Below are 19,882 nucleotides of genomic sequence, written 5' to 3'. Positions count from 1 at the left end.
GCAGCGTTTGTCCAACCCCTTAAAGTGCGAAACAACCCCCCTGTTAATTGTAATTATTTTTTTATTTCTTAATTCGGGCTAACTTCACGTCCGTTTAAACGTGTATTTTAAAGTTAATTCGGGTGAAGAATCACAACTAAGCGTTTGTCCACCCCTTTGCAGCATTTGTCCAACCCCTTAAAGTGCGAAACAACCCCCCTGTTAATTGTAATTATTTTTTTATTTCTTAATTCGGGCTAGCTTCACGTTCCCTTAAATGGGCATTTAAACGTTAATTAGGGTGCAGAATCACAACTACCCGTTTGTCCACACCTTCGCAGCGTTTGTCCAACCCCGTAAAGTGCAAAACAACCCCCTCGTTAATTGTAATTATTTTTTTAATTCTTAATTCGGGCTAGCTTCACGTTCTCTTAAATAGGTATTTAAACGTTAATTCGGGTGCAGAATCACAATTACCCGTTTGTCCACTCCTTCGCAGCGTTTGTCAAACCCCTTAAAGTGCGAAACAACCCTCTCGTCAATTGTAATTATTTTTTTATTTCTTCATTCGGGCTAACTTCACGTTCTCTTAAATGGGCATTTAAACGTTAATTCGGATGCAGAATCACAACTACCCGTTTGTCCACCCCTTCGCAGCGTTTGTCCAACCCCTTAAAGTGCGAAACAACCCCCCTGTTAATTGTAATTATTTTTTTATTTCTTAATTCGTGCTAGCTTTTAAATGCCTATTTAAGGGAACGTGAAGTTAGCCCGAATGAAGAAATAAAAAAATAATTACAATTGACGAGAGGGTTGTTTCGCACTTTAAGGGGTTGGACAAACGCTGCGAAGGAGTGGACAAACGGGTAGTTGTGATTCTGCACCCGAATTAACGTTTAAATACCTATTTAAGAGAACGTGAAGCTAGCCCGAATTAAGAATTAAAAAAATAATTACAATTAACGAGGGGGTTGTTTCGCACTTTACGGGGTTGGACAAACGCTGCGAAGGTGTGGACAAACGGGTAGTTGTGATTCTGCACCCTAATTAACGTTTAAATGCCCATTTAAGGGAACGTGAAGCTAGCCCGAATTAAGAAATAAAAAAATAATTACAATTAACAGGGGGGTTGTTTCGCACTTTAAGGGGTTGGACAAATGCTGCAAAGGGGTGGACAAACGCTTAGTTGTGATTCTTCACCCGAATTAACTTTAAAATACACGTTTAAACGGACGTGAAGTTAGCCCGAATTAAGAAATAAAAAAATAATTACAATTAACAGTGGGGTTGTTTCGCACTTTAAGGGGTTGGATAAACGCTGCAAAGGGGTGGACAAACGCTTAGTTGTGATTCTGCACCCAAATTAACGTTTAAATGCCCATTTAAGAGAACGTGAAGTTAGCCCGAATTAAGAAATAAAAAAATAATTACAATTAACAGGGGGTTGTTTCAGAGGTTGGACAAAAAAAAATTATGTGGTGGACAAACATGGACAAACGATGGACAAACAATATAGCAAGAGTTTTTTTAAATTTTAGAAAATTTGTGAATTTGTGAAGCTAGCCCGAAAAAAAATTTTTGTTAATAAAAAAAATTGATGGGTGGACTAACGAAATAACATGGTGGACAAACATGGACAATCAATGGACAATCGAATGGCATCGATCACATTTTTTTTGCTGCGAAGGGGTGGACAAACGGGTAGTTGTGATTCTGCACCCGAATTAACGTTTAAATGCCCATTTAAGGGAACGTGAAGCTAGCCCGAATTAAGAAATAAAAAAATAATTGCAATTAACAGGCGGGTTGTTTCGCACTTTAAGGGGTTGGACAAACGCTATGAAGGGGTGGACAAACGTGTAGTTGGGATTCATCCCCCGAATTAACGTTTAAATACCCATTTAAGAGAACGTGAAGTTAGCCCGAATTAAGAATTAAAAAAATAATTACAATTAACGAGGGGGTTGTTTCGCACTTTAAGGGGCAGGACAAACGCTGCGAAGGGGTGGACAAACGGGTAGTTGTGATTCTGCACCCGAATTAACGTTTAAATACCTATTTAAGAGAATTTGAAGTTAGCCCGAATTAAGAATTAAAAAAATAATTAGGTTATACAATTAACGAGGGGGTTGTTTCGCACTTTAAGGGGTTGGACAAACGCAGCGAAGGGGTGGAAAAACGGGTAGTTGTGATTCTGCACCCGAATTAACGTTTAAATGCCCATTTAAGAGAACGTGAAATTAGCCCGAATAAAGAAATAAAAAAATAATTACAATTGACGAGGGGGTTGTTTCGCACTTTAAGGGGTTGGACAAACGCTGCGAAGGAGTGGACAAACGGGTAGTTGTGATTCTGCACCCGAATTAACGTTTAAATACCTATTTAAGAGAACTTGAAGTTAGCCCGAATTAAGAATTAAAAAAATAATTACAATTAACGAGGGGGTTGTTTCGCACTTTAAGGGGCAGGACGAACGCTGCGAAGGGGTGGACAAACGGGTAGTTGTGATTCTTCACCCGATTTAACTTTAAAATACACGTTTAAACGGACGTGAAATTAGCCCGAATTAAGAAATAAAAAAATAATTACAATTAACAGGGGGGTTGTTTCGCACTTTAAGGGGTTGGACAAATGCTGCAAAGGGGTGGACAAACGCTTAGTTGTGATTCTGCACCCGAATTAACGTTTAAATGCCCATATAAGAGAACGTGAAGTTAGCCCGAATTAATAAATAAAAAAATAATTACAATTAACAGGGGGTTGTTTCAGAGGGTGGACAAAAAAAATTATGTGGTGGACAAACATGGACAAACGATGGACAAACAATATAGCAAGAGTTTTTTTAAATTTTCGAAAATTTGTGGATTTGTGAAGTTAGCCCGAAAAAAAATTTTTGTTTATAAAAAAGAATTGATGGGTGGACTAACGAAATAAAATGGTGGACAAACGTGGACAATCAATGGACAAACGAATGGCACCAATCGCATTTTTTTTTCCCGACTTTTTCGGGCTAAGTTCACGGACCTCAGTAAATCAATGTAAAATATGGTGATTCCGTGTAATTTTCAGTGTCACCATCGAATTGGTCAACTCAAGACTTTTCGAGTTATTTATGAGTAAAAATGTTTATTGTTCAACAAAAAAAACCACGTTTTTAGGCGATTTTTCGCAAATAGTTCAAAGAGTAAGTATTCGATCGAAAAGAATATTGTTAGCAAAAATGTATCTAGCTTATAAAAAAATGAAACGCAAATAAAGTCTATCGACTCAGTAAAAGAAAAGTTGTGGCTCATGAATAGTTTTTCTTCGTCAAATTCCAAATCGAATATTTCAACGTGAAATAACCAAAAAATGAAATACTTTTCGGGGAAACTCATTAGAACTTTTTTAAAGTGTTTAAAAGAAGCTTTATTTTTTACAAATGTTTCTAGCATCAAAACTAACCAGTTACGTTCTAGTTAACTAGTTCTAGTTAGTTACGCTCAATATACAGTTAATCACATTTTTTGGTAAACAAATTGTGAAAATCTCTCTCTATTTAGCACCCCAAATGAAACTAATCATTATCGCCTTACAAATTACTTAACTTTTTTATATGACTTGTAAGTTTCACCGGTTCAAAGTACTTATTTTTAAAAGGGTTCTAGTTGAAAGGGCTTGAACGAGTCACTAATCACGAGTATATGAAAATTTTAAACAGCCATATCTTAACCAATTTTTGTCTTACAGAAAAACAAAATAAAGCCAAAAGATTTATAAAAGCAAGACCTACATTTCTTTACTCTTTGAGATTTTTCGTACCACTAATACTTTTTAAGTTATTTTGAAAAAAAGGCATTTTTCCAAAATAAAAAAACTTTTTTTTACTATAAAACCAAATTTTTTCAAAAATAAGAACGTCGATCCGGTCAACGTTACAGATCTTATAAACAGTAAATATTTAAAGTAAATGGTAAAGCGCTAATGATAAATTTTATTTGGGGTGCGAAATAGGGGCAGATTTTCTCGATTTTTTTTTGCCAAAAAAGGGGCCAACTTTTTTTTTGAGCGTAACTCGTATAGTTTTGGTGCTAGAAACTTTTATAAAAAATAAAAATAAAATTTTTTGAAATTTTTTTGAAACATTTAAAAAAGTTTTAATGAGTTTTTCCCGAAAATTGCTTCATTTTTTGGTTATTTCAGGTTGAAGTTTTCGATTTGGAATTGGAAAATAATATGTTTTCATGAGTTTCAACTGTGCTTTTACTGTGTCGATCGACTTCATGAATACGTACACCATTTTTTTGTATCTTATAAGCTACATTTTTGCTACAAATATTTTTTCGATATCTAATATTTAATTCGATAAATACTTATTTTTGAGCTATTTGCGAAAAACCCGTCTGGAACGTTGTTTTTTTGTTGAAAAATAAACATTTTCACTCGCAAATGACTTGAAAAGTACATATTATTAACTTATATAAAGAAACTCTATAGAACAAAAGTTGCTTATATTTAGTAAATTTATACATTTCTGGACTTATTTTAAACGTATGTTTTTCACCCCAAGGAGGGGTGTCACCCCCGAAGTAAAAGCAACCAACGGCATAAATCCAACTTTGAAGTGGAGTGTAACTAGAACCTAAATCCAAACTGTAAAGCAAATACGTCCGTCGTGACGCTGATAATTTCACTCCAAAAACTGTCATTTACTGAGCTATTGTTGTATTCATGCATCATGCATTGTTTATGACGACTTACATTTTTCATCTTTATTGGTATAGAATAAAATAGAACAAAAATTACTAAATGATTACATTAGTATTATTTTATGAGATCTTATGAGAACTTTCTTCGTGCACTATCTACTATCAGCGAATATATCATTTACAATTTTATTAATTCGAATGGACAACTTCATTTTCAATACTGCACTGCTTAAAAAACGTATGTATGCAAATAATATAACAACACATTTTTACATATTTAGACAACAAGATGGGGCCCTTGATGTATTGCCCCCCCCCCCCGTATGCTTCATGCTGCGATGGCCTCTGTTACGCCTCTGGAAAATTGTATCGAAATACTAAACGTAGGTAAAAATTAAAGAGAAACCCATTTCTAGATTTAGAAATGTTTTTCTAAAATTCGGCAAATTACAATTCTCAAATCTTTCAATAGTCACGTACAAAGCATTATAGTTTATTGTCGTCACCCATACAAGTTCGTGAGACAGGAAAGGATTAAGTTTCTAGATATGAAATGATTCACTTGCCGAATACGCTGATTTAGAAATTTACGTTTTTAAATTTAAACACAAACTAAAATCATATTACCTATAACAGACTTTTAGATAATATCGGACGACAAGATGGGGCCCTTGCTCGATTGGGGCCCCCCGCAAGCCTCACGCTGCGGGGGCCTCTGTTACGCCCCTGGGTATTACCTTTGATACCACAGCATAAGGCTTGACGCTTAGAATAGTGCAGAGCTCAGCAAAACTGGAACGGCCAATGGAATTTTGTCTGCTTCAGTCATGAATCTAGCTTTTGTTTGGGTGGCTCTGATAGATGCAAAGGGGTAAGTTGTTTTCGAGGTCAGAGACGAAATATAGACTGGGCTGTTGAACGTCATACAGCAAAACAACCAGGTATTATGGTATGGGGTGTGCTATATGTTTCGGAAGCCGATCACCTCTATTTCTTATTAATGATACTCTGACAGCTCGACGATGTATTGGTGAAGTACTGTAACTGGTTTTACAGCCCTACCTACAAAGCATTCCAAAAATAGACTTTGTATAGAGACCTGGTATAGAGACATTGAACTAGCCATCAAGATTAACTGATTTTTTCACCCATTTGTCACCCAACATGTGTGGGATATAGTAGGTCGAAACATGAATCGGTTTTCACGTCCTCCAGCAAACGTAGAAGACCTGTGACATGCCATAAGAAGAATCTGGATGAGTATTCCGCAATATGATATACAGGGTGATTGATTAGTGGGGTAAAGCTCAATAGATCCGCTATAGTAATAGATGGCACTAAAAGTTAATAACAAAAATTGTAGCCAACTTTGAGCTTCACATTACAAAATTAGCTAGAATGTTACAGGGTGTTCGATAACACAGTGGCAGACCAAACTTATGTTTTTTTAAATGGAACACCCTATATTTTATTTTATATTTGAAATCCTGTTAACTTCTCCATCACAAAAAATATAAAGGTTTGTTATGTTATACAGGGTATTTACAAAGTTATAACAAATTTTGTATGAAAATCGTAACAAGTTGAACTCCCTGTATAAATAAAAATAGGCACAACAGCAATGGTTTATTAATGCCATATTTTTTTATTTATTGCCAAAATTTTCAAGAAATATTGACATTGCTAATTTTCTTTATATCAAATACAGGGTGAGTCAAAACGCAAGTACATTATTTTCTCAGTAATATTAAATGAAACACCCTGTATTTTATATCATTATTGAAAAGTAACATTACCATACTTTAATTTTATGTAACATTCCTATGTCCAAATTTATTAGTTTTCGAGATATTTTCATTTTTCAGAGCGAATTATTTTAGGTGTCTAAATTTATCTAAATTTTAAGTAAGCCATGACTAAATTGACAATTGACGATTACTGATTATCAATCCGGTAATCAATGTAACAATGTAGCAAATAAAGAAATAAAAACATTATTAGTAATACATTTAAAAAAAAAACACACAACCACCACATGGAACATTTTTGAAACAATTAAAAACTACTTTTTTATGTAAATGTAACAAATAAAGAAAGAAAATTAGTAATAAATTTTACAAAAAAACACACAAACACAAAATACAACATTTTGTGAAGACAATTAAACACTACTTTTGTATGTAAATGTAATACATTTTGCAAAAAAAGCATGTTTGAAAAAATTAGAAGCTACTTTTAATAAAATATTTTTAATATTTAATTACATAAGGTGTCAAAATTACCTCCTAACACATTTATGCACGCTTAAGGGGGGGGGGGGGGGTATGGTTTGAAATATTTAATTTTTTTATTATTTTAAATAAAGGTGCATACTTTCAAGAATACACTCTGAAAATTTCAAAATAATCGGAGTAAAATTACCAGAGATACAGGGTGTTGAATATCCCTACCTTCGACTCGCTTTGCCGCGACTTCGCACCAGCACGCTTGAGCGTAGTGATAAACGTTAAACAACTGTTCGCCTTCTCTTTTGTAGATTACTCCTCGATTCAAAAAACATATTCCAATGTGCATCACTTTACGATTTGGCAGACAAATAAGAAGATGAAGATGCAGTTGTCAAAACTTTAAACGCATTTTTCTCAAAACTGCTTTTTCAAATGCGGTGGACATTGTAACTGAAAAACTACTCGGCCGATCTACCTGATATTTTGCACAGATTTTCTTTAGACATTTCACGAGGTAACAACGTCGAGATATTTTTCTTTTTTTGCTTAGTTTTTGTTTAACAATAATAAATCTGTTGATTTTCACAAAATTTTTACCAAAAATTTAATTTTTTTGATTTCTGAGTGATACCAAAAATTCAAAAATCATTAAAAAATAAGAAAACTCGACGTTTTGACCTCGTGAGACTCATAAGCTAATTAAATCTTTTTGAATTTTTTGTTTCGTATGATCGAGCGTCGAGTTCGGATGTCCACCGCAAAATCCATTTTTTTTTTGTGAGCTGCCTGCCAAAATTTGTCACCAATGGCTTTTTCAATATTTTGGATTGAATTTTTTTCTAAATATTCTTTGAATTGTACTTAATATGCTTATTTAATTTAAAAATAAAATAATTGTACCGTAGCTTCGAAAAAAATTCACAAAAATGTGCTTGAATTGTTGATTTCAAACCATACCCCCCCCCCCCCCATTAAAAACGATCATTGAATGAGCTACTTACTCTACGAAGCATTTGTAAACTAACACATCGACATACACTTTGTATTCTATTTTTCATCTCATCCCTTGTTATTGGAGGTATTTTATAAACTTCATTATTAAGGTAACCCCAAAAAAATCAGTACAGTTTATTAAATTCTGGTGATTTGGGTGGCCACGCTACTGGTCCATTGAAAATATCTCGAAAACTAATAAATTTAGACATAGGGAATGTTACTAAAAATTAAAGTACGGTAATGCTACTTTTCAATAATGATATAACATACAGGGTGTTCCATTTAACATTACTGAGAAAATAATGTACCTACTTGCGTTTTGACTCACCCTGTATTTGATATAAAGAAAATTAGCAAGATCAATAATTTTTGAAAATTTTGACAATAAATAAAAAATTATGGCATTAATAAACCATTGCTGTTGTGCTTATTTTTATTTATACAGGGAGTTGAACTTGTTACGATTTTCATATAAAATTGGTTATAACTTTGTAAATACCCTGTATATAACAAACCTTTATATTGTGATGGAGAAGTTAACAGGATTTCGAATTTAAAATAAAATATAGGGTGTTCCTTTTAAAAAAACATAAGTTTGGTCTGCCACTGTGTTATCGAACACCCTGTAACATTCTAACTAATTTTGTAATGTGAAGCTCAAAGGTGGCTAAAATTTTTGTTATTAACTTTTATTCCTATCTATTACTATAGCGGATCTATTGAGCTTTACCCCACTAATCAATCACCCTGTATACCACTTAATTCGATAAATGCCACATAGACAGGGCCGTGCCGTGCCATGATGCGGCGAGGCAATCGCATCAGGCGGCATCACAAGGGGGGGCGGCATAATCAGTAAAATAAAAAAAATTGTCAGATTGTGTAAAAATGTTGTCAGAAACTATAGAAAAAATGTAAAGTTACAGACAATCTGGCTATGACCAAATGAAAATTACTGTTAATGAATATTGCAGAAAACCTTGATATAAGTTCCGAATTTCCAGCAGAAAATAAAATTTGAGCCAGGAGAAAAAAAACGTTTATTTGATTATGAAAAATCTGTGGACCAGCTCTTAAGGAAGCTAAATTTATAATAAATTTTTTCATCTATAATTTAGACATTGCCGTTAATTATTTGATTGATCGATTTTCGTTTGTGGAAACTCATAATAAAAATTTAAAAATTTTATATGATACATATTTTTAAATTGATGGAAATATATTATAAAACATTAGAAAAATATTGTATGAATCTTCATTCAATACTTTTAATATAAAAAGAAAAATAATCTGATACAGAGGCAAATGGTCTTCTAGAAGAATTAATTTATGCCAAATTATAATACCATACTCCATGAAAGCTTTAGAGATTTTGAACTTTTTGTGTCAAAATAACCTAATTTCTTTATACACAAATGTATTTGTATCACTAAGAATTTTATTAATACTACCTGTCTCGGTAGCTAGTGGTGAAAGAAGTTTTTTAAAATCAAAAATTATTAAAAACTATTAACGAAGACTATCAGATAAGACACAACTAAAAAATTTAGCACTCACTTCATTGAGTCCTAATTAGCTGCTACTTTAGACTACACCAATCTGATTAAGAGTTTGCCAAAATTAAAGTCTGAAGGGTAATATATTGCAATTTTTGTAAATGTTATTTAACGTAATGTTAAAACATATTTCATTTAAGAACGTAGGCGCAAAATTTCGGTCCAATGCTTTTTAAATGCATTCATTCTTTTCTAATCCTGAAAAAACTAATACCTAAATATTTTTGAAAAATTTAAACGCAGAATGAAAGATTACATTAAAATAAACAAACGTGAAGGTCCCTTAGAATAAACAAAAAGTTTCTTTTGAATGAGATATTTGAAATTAAAAATCACACTCAATTTTCTTTTCTTGTGCATCCCTTGAAACATATTATTGAAATAAACATTATAGAAGTTTTCAGGGACTTTCGGCCCTCAGTAATAATGTAATTTTTCATTCTACGATTAATTTTTTTTAAAATACTTGAAAAAATGAATACATTTAAAAAGTATTAGCCTGAAATTTTGCGCCCTTAAAGTAAGTATGTTTTGATTTTAAAATAAGAGTTTTCGTTCATTTTGTGTAGTTTCGCTTAATAATAATAAAAGTTAAGTTCCAATAATAGTAATTTAAGGGGCGGCATTTCGAAGACTTGCATCATATTTAAAATATGTACCGCACGGCTCTGCACATAGAGTAACTGAATGTATATAGAAAATCAAGGGGGAGCCATTCATTATTACTTTTTTATGCAAATGACGTTGCAGATTTGTTTATAATGTTATCTATTAAATAATAAGAATATTATAATGTATACTTTCATAAATAAATATTTCAAAAAATATTTGTTCTTCTAGGTGTTGCATTTTTTTGGCCATCAGTATAAATAAAAATAAATAATAAAAATGAAAATGATTAACCATTTTCATCTGATTGCAATACGAAGCCATAGCCGTCTTATATTTCAGTTCGTTTAGAGAGCGCAACAAGCACCCTTACCGAACGGTTTCAAACTTGAAAAATAAATAAATTTTCTTTATGCATATTTTTCTTTTCAGATCCAAGTTAAACGAAGTATTCAACGTAGTAAAAGAAGTAAACATATTAGACTCAAAAGACGAGGCGAATCTCCGTTTGTTGAAAAGGCCTGAACTAGGAATCACCTTTACCAAGCTCCACTGCTGGCGTCTCACGCAGTTCGAAAAATGTGTATTTTTGGATGCAGACACGTTGGTATGTCTACTTTTGCCTTTTTCGTACTTTTCTCTGCTTCTGCTTGAGTACCGCAACTTGTTTTTATTAACCCTTAAGTGGTCGCTAGCGTATTTTTTACATAAGTGGTCAAATATGTGGATATTAACACCCTACATTTCGTAAAAACATTATATGAATAAATAAACACATATTTTAATTTACAAATAAGGTGTAAAATATCCAAATAAAAAAGAATTCTTAGCAAACCTGAAAAGGTGCAAAAAGGAAATTAATTTTACGGACTTTCTGTTTAATTTTCGGGATGCTTGCATTCTAGGTGTGGTGATTACAACACACATTTATATGCTGGTTTATTGCATCTTTGGCACTTTATTGTGGTTGCTCTATTTTTTAACCATTTTTTATTCCGTCGCGAGTTGTAAACGTAGGCACTTTTTCTACTTCTGTGTTCATTTGATGATTGAAATATAACTCTTTGAAATATTTTGTTAACTTATTGCTCTGAAGAGGAATCATGGCCACTGTATTCAATACATTCATCGGACCCATCGTGATCAATACCACCCACGTCTTCATCACATCCTTCCATAATTTTTCTGGCTATTTCCTCTATCTCATCACTACAAGTAAGTAAGTAATATACAGGGTGTTTGGTAAAGAATGGGCCATAGCTTAACCTCAGGTTCCTGAGGTTAAAATAGGCCGATTTAAGGGGGAGGTATGGTTTGAAATCAACAAATCAAGCACATTTTTGTGAATTTTTTTCGAAGCTATGGTACAATTATTTTATTTTTAAATTAAATAAGCATATTAAGTATAATTCAAAGAATATTTAGAAAAAAATTCAATCCAAAATATTGAAAAATATGCCATTAGTGACAAATTTTGACAGGCAGCTCACAATAAAATGGATTTTGCGGTGGACATCAGAACTCGACACTCGATCATACGAAACAAAAAATTCAGAAAGATTTAATTAGCTTATGAGTTTCACGAGGTCACAACGTCGAGTTTTTTTATTTTTAATGATTTTTGAATTTTTGGTATCACTCAGAAGTCAAAAAAATGAAATTTTTGGTAAAATTTTTGTGAAAATCAACAGATTTATTATTGTTGAACAAAAAATAAGCAAAAGAAGAAAAATATCTCGACGTTATTACCTCATGAAATGTCTAAAGAAAATTTGTGCAAAATATCAGGTAGATCGGCCGAGTAGTTTTTCAGTTACAATGTCCACCGCATTTGAAAAAGCAGTTTTGAAAAAATGCGTTTAAAGTTTTGACAACTGCATCTTCATCTTCTTATTTGTCTGCCAAATCGTAAAGTGATGTACATTGGAATATGTTTTTTGAATCAAGGAGTAATCTACAAAAGAGAAGGCGAACAGTTGTTTAACGTTTCTCACTACGCTCAAGCGTGCTGGCGCGAAGTCGCGGCAAAGCGAGTCGAGGGTAGGGATATTCAACACGCTGTATCTCTGGTAATTTTACTCCGATTATTTTGAAATTTTCGAAGAGTATTCTTGAAAATATGCACTTTTATTTAAAATAATAAAAAAAATTAAATATTTCAAACCATACCCCCCCCCCCCCTTAAGCTAACTTACCTTAGTACAAAGTTTATAATAACCGATATACAGGGTGTCAAAGTTAAACTTTTTTTTTATTTATTATTGAATATTTCCTGACAGGTATGAGATAACAACATGAAATTTGGGTGGGGGTTTTTTGGGTCGAGAAAACTAAATTCCCTACCAAAAATTATGTATTGCCCAGAGGGCGCCACATACGCCTCTCAGTACTCATTTATTACGTTCAATTTTTTTTATCCCTCACTCTGTATAATTTTGACATTAAAATTTTTATTCTCCTATCAGTTTTACTTAAAAAAGGTATACTTCTTTCATCTCCCTAAACTCAACCGTTTTCGAGATAAACGCATTTTAAATCTGCAATACACCATCATTTTTAGCATATCATTGTAGTTACACCCGAAAAATAACTTAAAACCATAAAATTATCCAAAAATGTATCGCAAATTTCTTCAAATGGAATTTGCGATGCAATGACATCGCACACATGTTATGGAAAATATAATGTCACTCAAATTCAATAAAATTTATACGAATAGATTCGTTTTAAATTAACGGTCAAATCTTATCATTGCGCCAACTCCATATTTTCAATAATAAGAGCAGAAATTGATATAAATAAATCTGAAATCAAATGGATACGTACATAAGTTAGAGAGAGAAAAAATATTTTATAATACCCAAACTGTCGGTACTCCATAAATCAGCGGATTAGTTTTACTAATCCGCTTAGACCCAGCGGGGTTTAAAGCTCTTTTGAATAGCACCCAGAGCAATAGTGATTGTAAACTGACACTTTTACTGACTAAAAAACTTGATTTCGATAAACTTTAATTGCAATTTGCGCCGTAATTAATCATAATTAAGAGTTGGCGCAATGATAAGATTTGACCGTTAATTTAAAACGAATCTATTAGTATAAATTTTATTGAATTTGAGTGACATTATATTTTCCATAAGATGTGTGCGATGTCCTTTGAGAACTGGCACAATTATTATGGTTTTAAGTTATTTTTCGGGTGGAACTACATACATGCTAACATGCTACATATTATGCTAAAAATGATGGTGTATCGCAGATTTCAAATGCGTTTATCTCGAAAACGGTTGAGTTTAGGGAAATGAAAAAAGTATACCTTTTTTAAGTAAAACAAATAGGAGAATAAAAATTTTAATGTCAAAATTATACAGAGTGAGGGATAAAAAAAATTGAACGTAATAAATGAGTGCTGAAAGGCGTATGTGGCGCCCTCTGGGCAATACATCATTTTTGGTAGGGAATTTAGTTTTCTCGACCCAAAAAACCCCGACATACCAAATTTCATGTTGTTGTCTCATACCTGTCAGGAAATATTCAATAATAATAAAAAAAAAGTTTAACTTTGACACCCTGTATCTCGGTTATTATAAACTTTGTACTAAGGTAAGTTAGCTTAAATCGGCCTATTTTAACTTGTGACTTCATCAGCCCAGTGACTTCATCTGTGATTATCAGCCTTGTGACTTGTGATTTTGATAAAGAATATAGTCATGCCTTCATAGCATACAAATGTTTACCTTCCCAGTGGTCATAGAACCTTTTGAATCGAGAAAAGAAGATTTTTTGTGCGCAATTTTGCTTTTAAAAATCTGAAAACATTCAGGAAGATGTATCTTTTGAAAACAAAGCAGCCTGTTTTTTTTCAGATTTTAAATAGAAAATTAGGCCTATCAAAATTTTTTGAAATTGTCTATAATTTTTTAGGTTATGTTAATAATATTTGGCTAAATTTTAAATAGTATTTTTCTACGTATTTTTATTGTTCTTTTAAATGGCAGAGAGAGAATATAATTTCTGAGCGGAAAGAAGGAAAAAGTCGAAAAAACCGTTTTTTATTGTAAAAGTCCCCATTTAACTCGGTTACAAGGATATAATTTCAAAAAATAACGTTTTTGCATTCTTTTCGCCCTTTTTGTACCTTATCTCAAAATTAGGTAGTTATATGAATGGTTTTCCAGCTATTCTCTGACAAGCTATAAATCTTCATTGTTAAAAATGATTGTCAACCTAAAAATTCTCAAAATGCGAAAAAATTGTATTTTTTAAATTATTTTTCCACTTTTCGCCTTATAACCTTAAAATCTAGTGGATAAATGAGGGAATTTCCGCGTATTTTGATGGCATCCTTTAATTTTGTTAGCATACTTACCGTTTACATTCTTTAATAGTCAAATCTGAAAAAAAAACTTTACTAATAATCAAAAATACTCGGAAATTCGCTCATTTATCCACTGGATTTTAAGGTTATGAGGCGAAAAAGTGGAAAAACTAAAAAAAAACACGATTTTTTCACATTCTGAGAATTTTAAGGTTGAAAATCATTATTGTAACAATAAAGATTCATAGCTTGTCAGAGAGTAGATGGAAAACCATTCATCTAACTATTTAATTTTGAGGTAAGGTACGAAAAAAGTGCGAAGAGGATACAAAAACGTGGTTTTTTCAAATTATGTCCTTGTAAATGAGTTAAATGGGGACTTTTACAATAGGATTTGATAAATTGGAACGAAAAACGTTTAATGATCAACTGAGTCTTGAGGTTATGTATAAAAAACAGTTTTTTCGAATTTTTCCTCATTCCCGCTCAGTAAATTAAAAATTCTGTCTCCGCCATTCAAAAGAACGATAAAAAAATACTCCACTGCTGGCGTTTAACGCAGTTCGACAAATGTGTATTTTTGGATGCAGACACGTTGGTATTTCTATAAGTGCCTTTTTCATACTTTTCTGTTCTCTGCTTGAGTACCACAACATGTTTTTATTAAAGGGTAAAATTTATCCAAAAATAAACAACCAGACGGTATTACATTAACTCCGCATTGCTTAAATGTCGTATTCTACGGTCTGGTATTTTTATTGGTTGTGGTGTTGGTTTGGGCTATTTCTGTATTTTAAGATGCTTCTAAATTTGACATATCACATACACATATGCAGCATGTATTCATGGGTAGGCAAACGTGGAAGTCATAGAACATTCAAAGTCAATATCAACGTAGTAGGTAATTCCTGTTCTTCACACTACAATTATTGCGTGAACTTATAAAAGGCTCATTAATTAGGTATAAAAATCTAAAAATTAGACTAAAAATTATTTTAAATCTAAAATGTTCAATGCGTGGCCTAAAACTTAAATAAATATTATGCGTTCGAATAAATAACAATAAACTACAAAAACTAGACTACAGTTCATTTCATTCTTATTGATAGCGAATTCAATATATTATATACTGCGATGCATAAGTTAGGGATATAGAAACTTATGATCATAAGATCATTTTCATAGTTGATTTTTTTCGTCAACAGATTAACGGATTCCGGTAATTTTTGTTATTATTTTAGATTTTTCTTTAGTATTTACACAGTTGTGAAAAGTTTTATTTAAACTTATTTTTTGTACTTATACCGAGTGAAAGAAAAGACATGTTTTTCTTATGTTAAGTTTGAGACGAGGTACAAATGTGACTATTCATCGGAATCGTATTGTCTTCTTCTTAAAGTTCCCTCTCCTATCGGACGTTGGATATCATAATGGCTATGATCACTTTGTTGGATCTGCTCTGAACAGTTGTAATGAACTACAGTTAAACCATTCTCTAAGGTTCCTCAGCCAGGAGATGCGTCTTCTTCCTATGCTTCTTCTTCCTTGGATCCTTCCTTGCATAATAAGTCTCAGCAACTCATATTTTTCTCCTCTGGTAATGTGACTCAAATATTCCAGTTTTCTAGTTTTTATACTGTTCATAATTTCTTACTCCTTATTTAAACGTCGTAGCACTTCAACATTGACATTGGTAATCCTTTAAACCCACTGAATTTTCAGTATTCTTCTGTAACACCACATTCCGAACGCGTCTATTTTTCTTATGTGTTATCTCTTCAATGTCCAAGCTTCCATTCCGTATAGTAATATAGAAAATATGTAGCATCTTAGAGCCCTCAATCTGAGAGGCAACTGAAGGTCTTTGTTTGTAAACAGTGTTTTCATTTTTATAAATGCTTGCCGTGCAGTTTCAATTCGGACTTTAATTTCTTTGCTTTGATCATTTTTGCCATCAACCTAGGTTCCCAGATATTTGTATGTCTGTACTTTTTCTATTTGGGTTTGCTCTATCATTAACCTTTCATTTCCATGTTGTGTTCTTGAGACAATCATAAATTTAGTTTTTTGCTTGTTTATTTTTAGTCCGTATCGAAGGCAATAATCGTTAATTCTATTTAGCAATTCTTGTAGCGACTCCAGGGTGTCCGCCATTATAACGGTGTCATCAGCGAATCTTATGTTATTTACTATTCTTCGGTTTATAGAGATTCCATCCTGAAATATGGCTTCACTGTACACGTTAAACATTAGCGGAGACAGAACACAACCCTGTCTTACTCCTCTCTTTATATCATATCAATCGTATTGTAGTCTTATGTTTTGTGAACATTTTGTTTTTTGACTGTCCGTGGTATCTTTAGAAACAAAATAACATGTGCTTTAACCGAAACAAAAGTTTGAGACACCCTGTAGGGAGGAAAAGAATTTGTGAACATTTAATTCTTTTAATTTCTTTGATATCTTTAGTAACTAAGAAACTATACGGTTTTACTCCTTAATATGTGTTTTAACTGACGGTATGCGATACGTGAGGAAGCCATGTCTTATCATACCACTAAGATGAAATTTCTCCTACATGTCTAGTGCGAAAGGAACAGAGTTTTCAAAGAAAAAAATCTGTGTAATATACCTCTAGCTATTTAAAAAGCCTCCTCGTAGATACCAAATGCGTACTTTCTCTCAAGGAAATTCCACCCCAAAACATCACAGAGCCTCCAATAAACAATCTCGTCTCTCTTATGTTGAGCTGTGCATACCGCTTACTTGGTCGACACATAACTCGTGTCGATAAGAACTGTTTACGTTATGTGCCTTTCTGTTTTTAAAGTTTTGTTAGCTGTTATTTAATAGTTTTGTTAACAGTTAAAACACATGTTATTGAGTAAAACCACCTATTTTCTTTGTTTCTAAAGATATCAGGGACATTCAAAAAACCAAATGTTCAAAAAACATAAGACTACAATACGATTCGGATGTATACTCACATTAAATGTATACCTCGTCCTCCCTACAGGGTGTCTCAAACTTTAATGAGAAAAACATTTATTTTCTTCCACCCAGTATAAGTACAAAAAAGAAGTTACAAAAAGAATTTCAAATGAAAATTTGAAACCTTATGAAGAGAATGGGACCAAAAAAGCCCTTCTAAATATTGGTACCTGTATAGACTTTTGAAAATGATATTTTTTTTCTCAAATTGGTTAAACAAATAGAAAAAACTACTCGACCGATTGGTCCCATTTCTTGCACAAATAGTATCTACATAGAAACTCATATTGTGAAATATGTTTTAAATATTTTATTGTTTATTTTAATAATAAACAACCACCTGAAAAAATGCTTACTTTCGGGTTTAATTTGCAATCAATTTTTTGTTTATACACATTTTTTAATTTAGAAAATCTCATTTTCAGAGCAATTAGTTTTTATTTTATAATATTGAAATGATTGAAATAAGTCTGTTTTTTTGCTTAAATATTAATAAAAAAATTAAAACGCAGTAAAAATTTCGATACCTACAAGATGGTCCGCTTTTTCAATTGACTTCCCGCAAATATTCCAGTTAAAAAATTGCGGCTAGTAATTTGTCAATATGTATTTAAATGCTTTGTTTCCTGGTGGACATGGACATTGGCGGGGAGACAAAAATCCAGAGTGAATGCTATGGAAATGAGGTTCCTGAGAAGAATAGCAAACAGAAATAGGACAGACAAAATACGAAACCAATAATTTTATGTAGGAAGTGGGTTACAATTTGATACTGGGACTCAAATTGACACCCAATATATCCGACTAACTAGCCACTATAATTAGCCATCTTATTTACCCTGATTTCTCACGCTATTAACCCTGATTCCTAATGAACCTTACTTCGTAGTGAAATTCTGACCCATTATATCCGAATTACCATTATATCACCCATTATCCATTATATCCGAATAACAAACTAGCCACTATAAGTAGCCAGCTTATTTACCCTGATTTCTCACGCTATTAACCCTGATTCCTCACGAACCGTAAGTCGTAGTGAAATTCTGAGCACACCAAAAAGAACGAGCGGATAATTTTATGTAAGAAGTGTGCTACAATCTACAATTTGATCCTGGGACACAGCATAATAAACGAAACCAGCAAGGACACTCCCCGATGCCGCCTTTGAAGTTGAAAAGTACAGTGTCGCCATTTTTCGCGTAGTACATCTCAGTGGTGATGTGATGTGTTCGTTCATCAATGTTGCCGATGTCACTATATGAAATTATATTAAGCCACTGCTAAAATTATCAGATTTTGCCAAAAATTATGTTAAAATTTTTGATCTTGGTAGTTTCTAAGGGTAATAAAAATAAATTAAGAAAATAGTTATTTTATTTAACCCGTTAATTCAAAAATACTTGTAACAAAATTTTATGTAATATATTATACTATAATAAAACTACATTTGGAACGCTTTCAAATAAAATTTTCTCATCCTCATCTTGTGAAAATGAAGACCTTATGTGATTAAAATAATTTAACATTTTTTGTCTGTTTGAAAGGAGTAACATTCTTTTACTCCTTCACTTTTGCTAACACTAATTTAATATTTGCTCACAGATCGCATTTAAACGTCGACAGACAACGATATCTAAGAAAACGTGATTTTTTTTGCATTGCTGCAGTATCAGTTATTGCACTAACTTTATTACCTACCCGTAAGAGATTCTTTTTGAATATTTTCTGAAATTTCTGCAAAAGATTAACAATACAATCGCCATTCATCGTCAATATTTTGTGTTATGTCCCAATTAAAAAATATTTATTATCAGAATGTCATAAAAGTTAAGTAAATCTGATAATTATGTACAAATCGGCAACACTGTCGGTTTTCTACACTGTCTGGTACTACGCGAAAAATGGCCGACAATCTGCGCAGTAATAGTGCGCGAACTTTTCCCGCCTTCTAGTGTGTCACTGCTGTTGCGTTTTCTATGCTGTGCCTGGGACTCAAATTGACACCCAATATACCCGGCTAACTGGCCACTATGAATAGCCACGTTATTTACCCTGACTTCTCACGCTAGTAGCCCTGATTCCTCACGAACCTTACGTCGTAGTGAAATTCTGAGTACACCAGAAGAATGAGCGGATAATTTTATGTGAGGAGCGGGCTACAATTTCATTCTGGGACTCAAATTGACACCCAATATATCTGACTAACTATCTACTATAAATAACCACGTTATTTACCCTGATTTCTTACGCTATTGACCCTGATTCCTGACGAACTGTACGTCGTATTGAAATTCTAAGTACACCAGAAGAACGACCGGATAATTTTATTTAAGAAGTGTGCTACAATTTGATTCTGGGTCTCAAATTTACACCCAGTATATCCGCCTAACTAGTCACTATAAATAGCCATGTTATTTACCCTGTTTTCTCACGCTATTAACCCTGATTCCTCACGAACCGTAGACCGTAGTGAAATTCTGAGCACATCAGAAGAACGAGCGGAAAATTTTATGT

At 32.7% G+C, this 19,882-nt stretch overlaps 1 protein-coding gene across 3 annotated transcripts in view; it reads left to right on the top strand.

Annotated features, from left to right (window-relative positions):
* The window catches only part of LOC114333016 (cell surface glycoprotein 1), a 104,095-nt gene that overhangs the window by 52,132 nt on the left and 32,081 nt on the right, over positions 1 to 19,882 (top strand). For all 3 annotated transcript variants that reach the window (XM_028282831.2, XM_028282830.2, XM_028282829.2), the window contains exon 3: positions 10,489 to 10,663. In XM_028282831.2, the coding sequence (XP_028138632.1) occupies positions 10,489 to 10,663 (175 nt within the window). The remainder of the gene's footprint in view (positions 1 to 10,488; positions 10,664 to 19,882) is intronic.

This window comes from Diabrotica virgifera, chromosome 10, assembly GCF_917563875.1.
Source record: "Diabrotica virgifera virgifera chromosome 10, PGI_DIABVI_V3a".
In the NCBI taxonomy this organism is placed as follows: domain Eukaryota; kingdom Metazoa; phylum Arthropoda; class Insecta; order Coleoptera; family Chrysomelidae; genus Diabrotica; species Diabrotica virgifera.
This window is presented reverse-complemented; position numbering and strand designations above follow the sequence as displayed.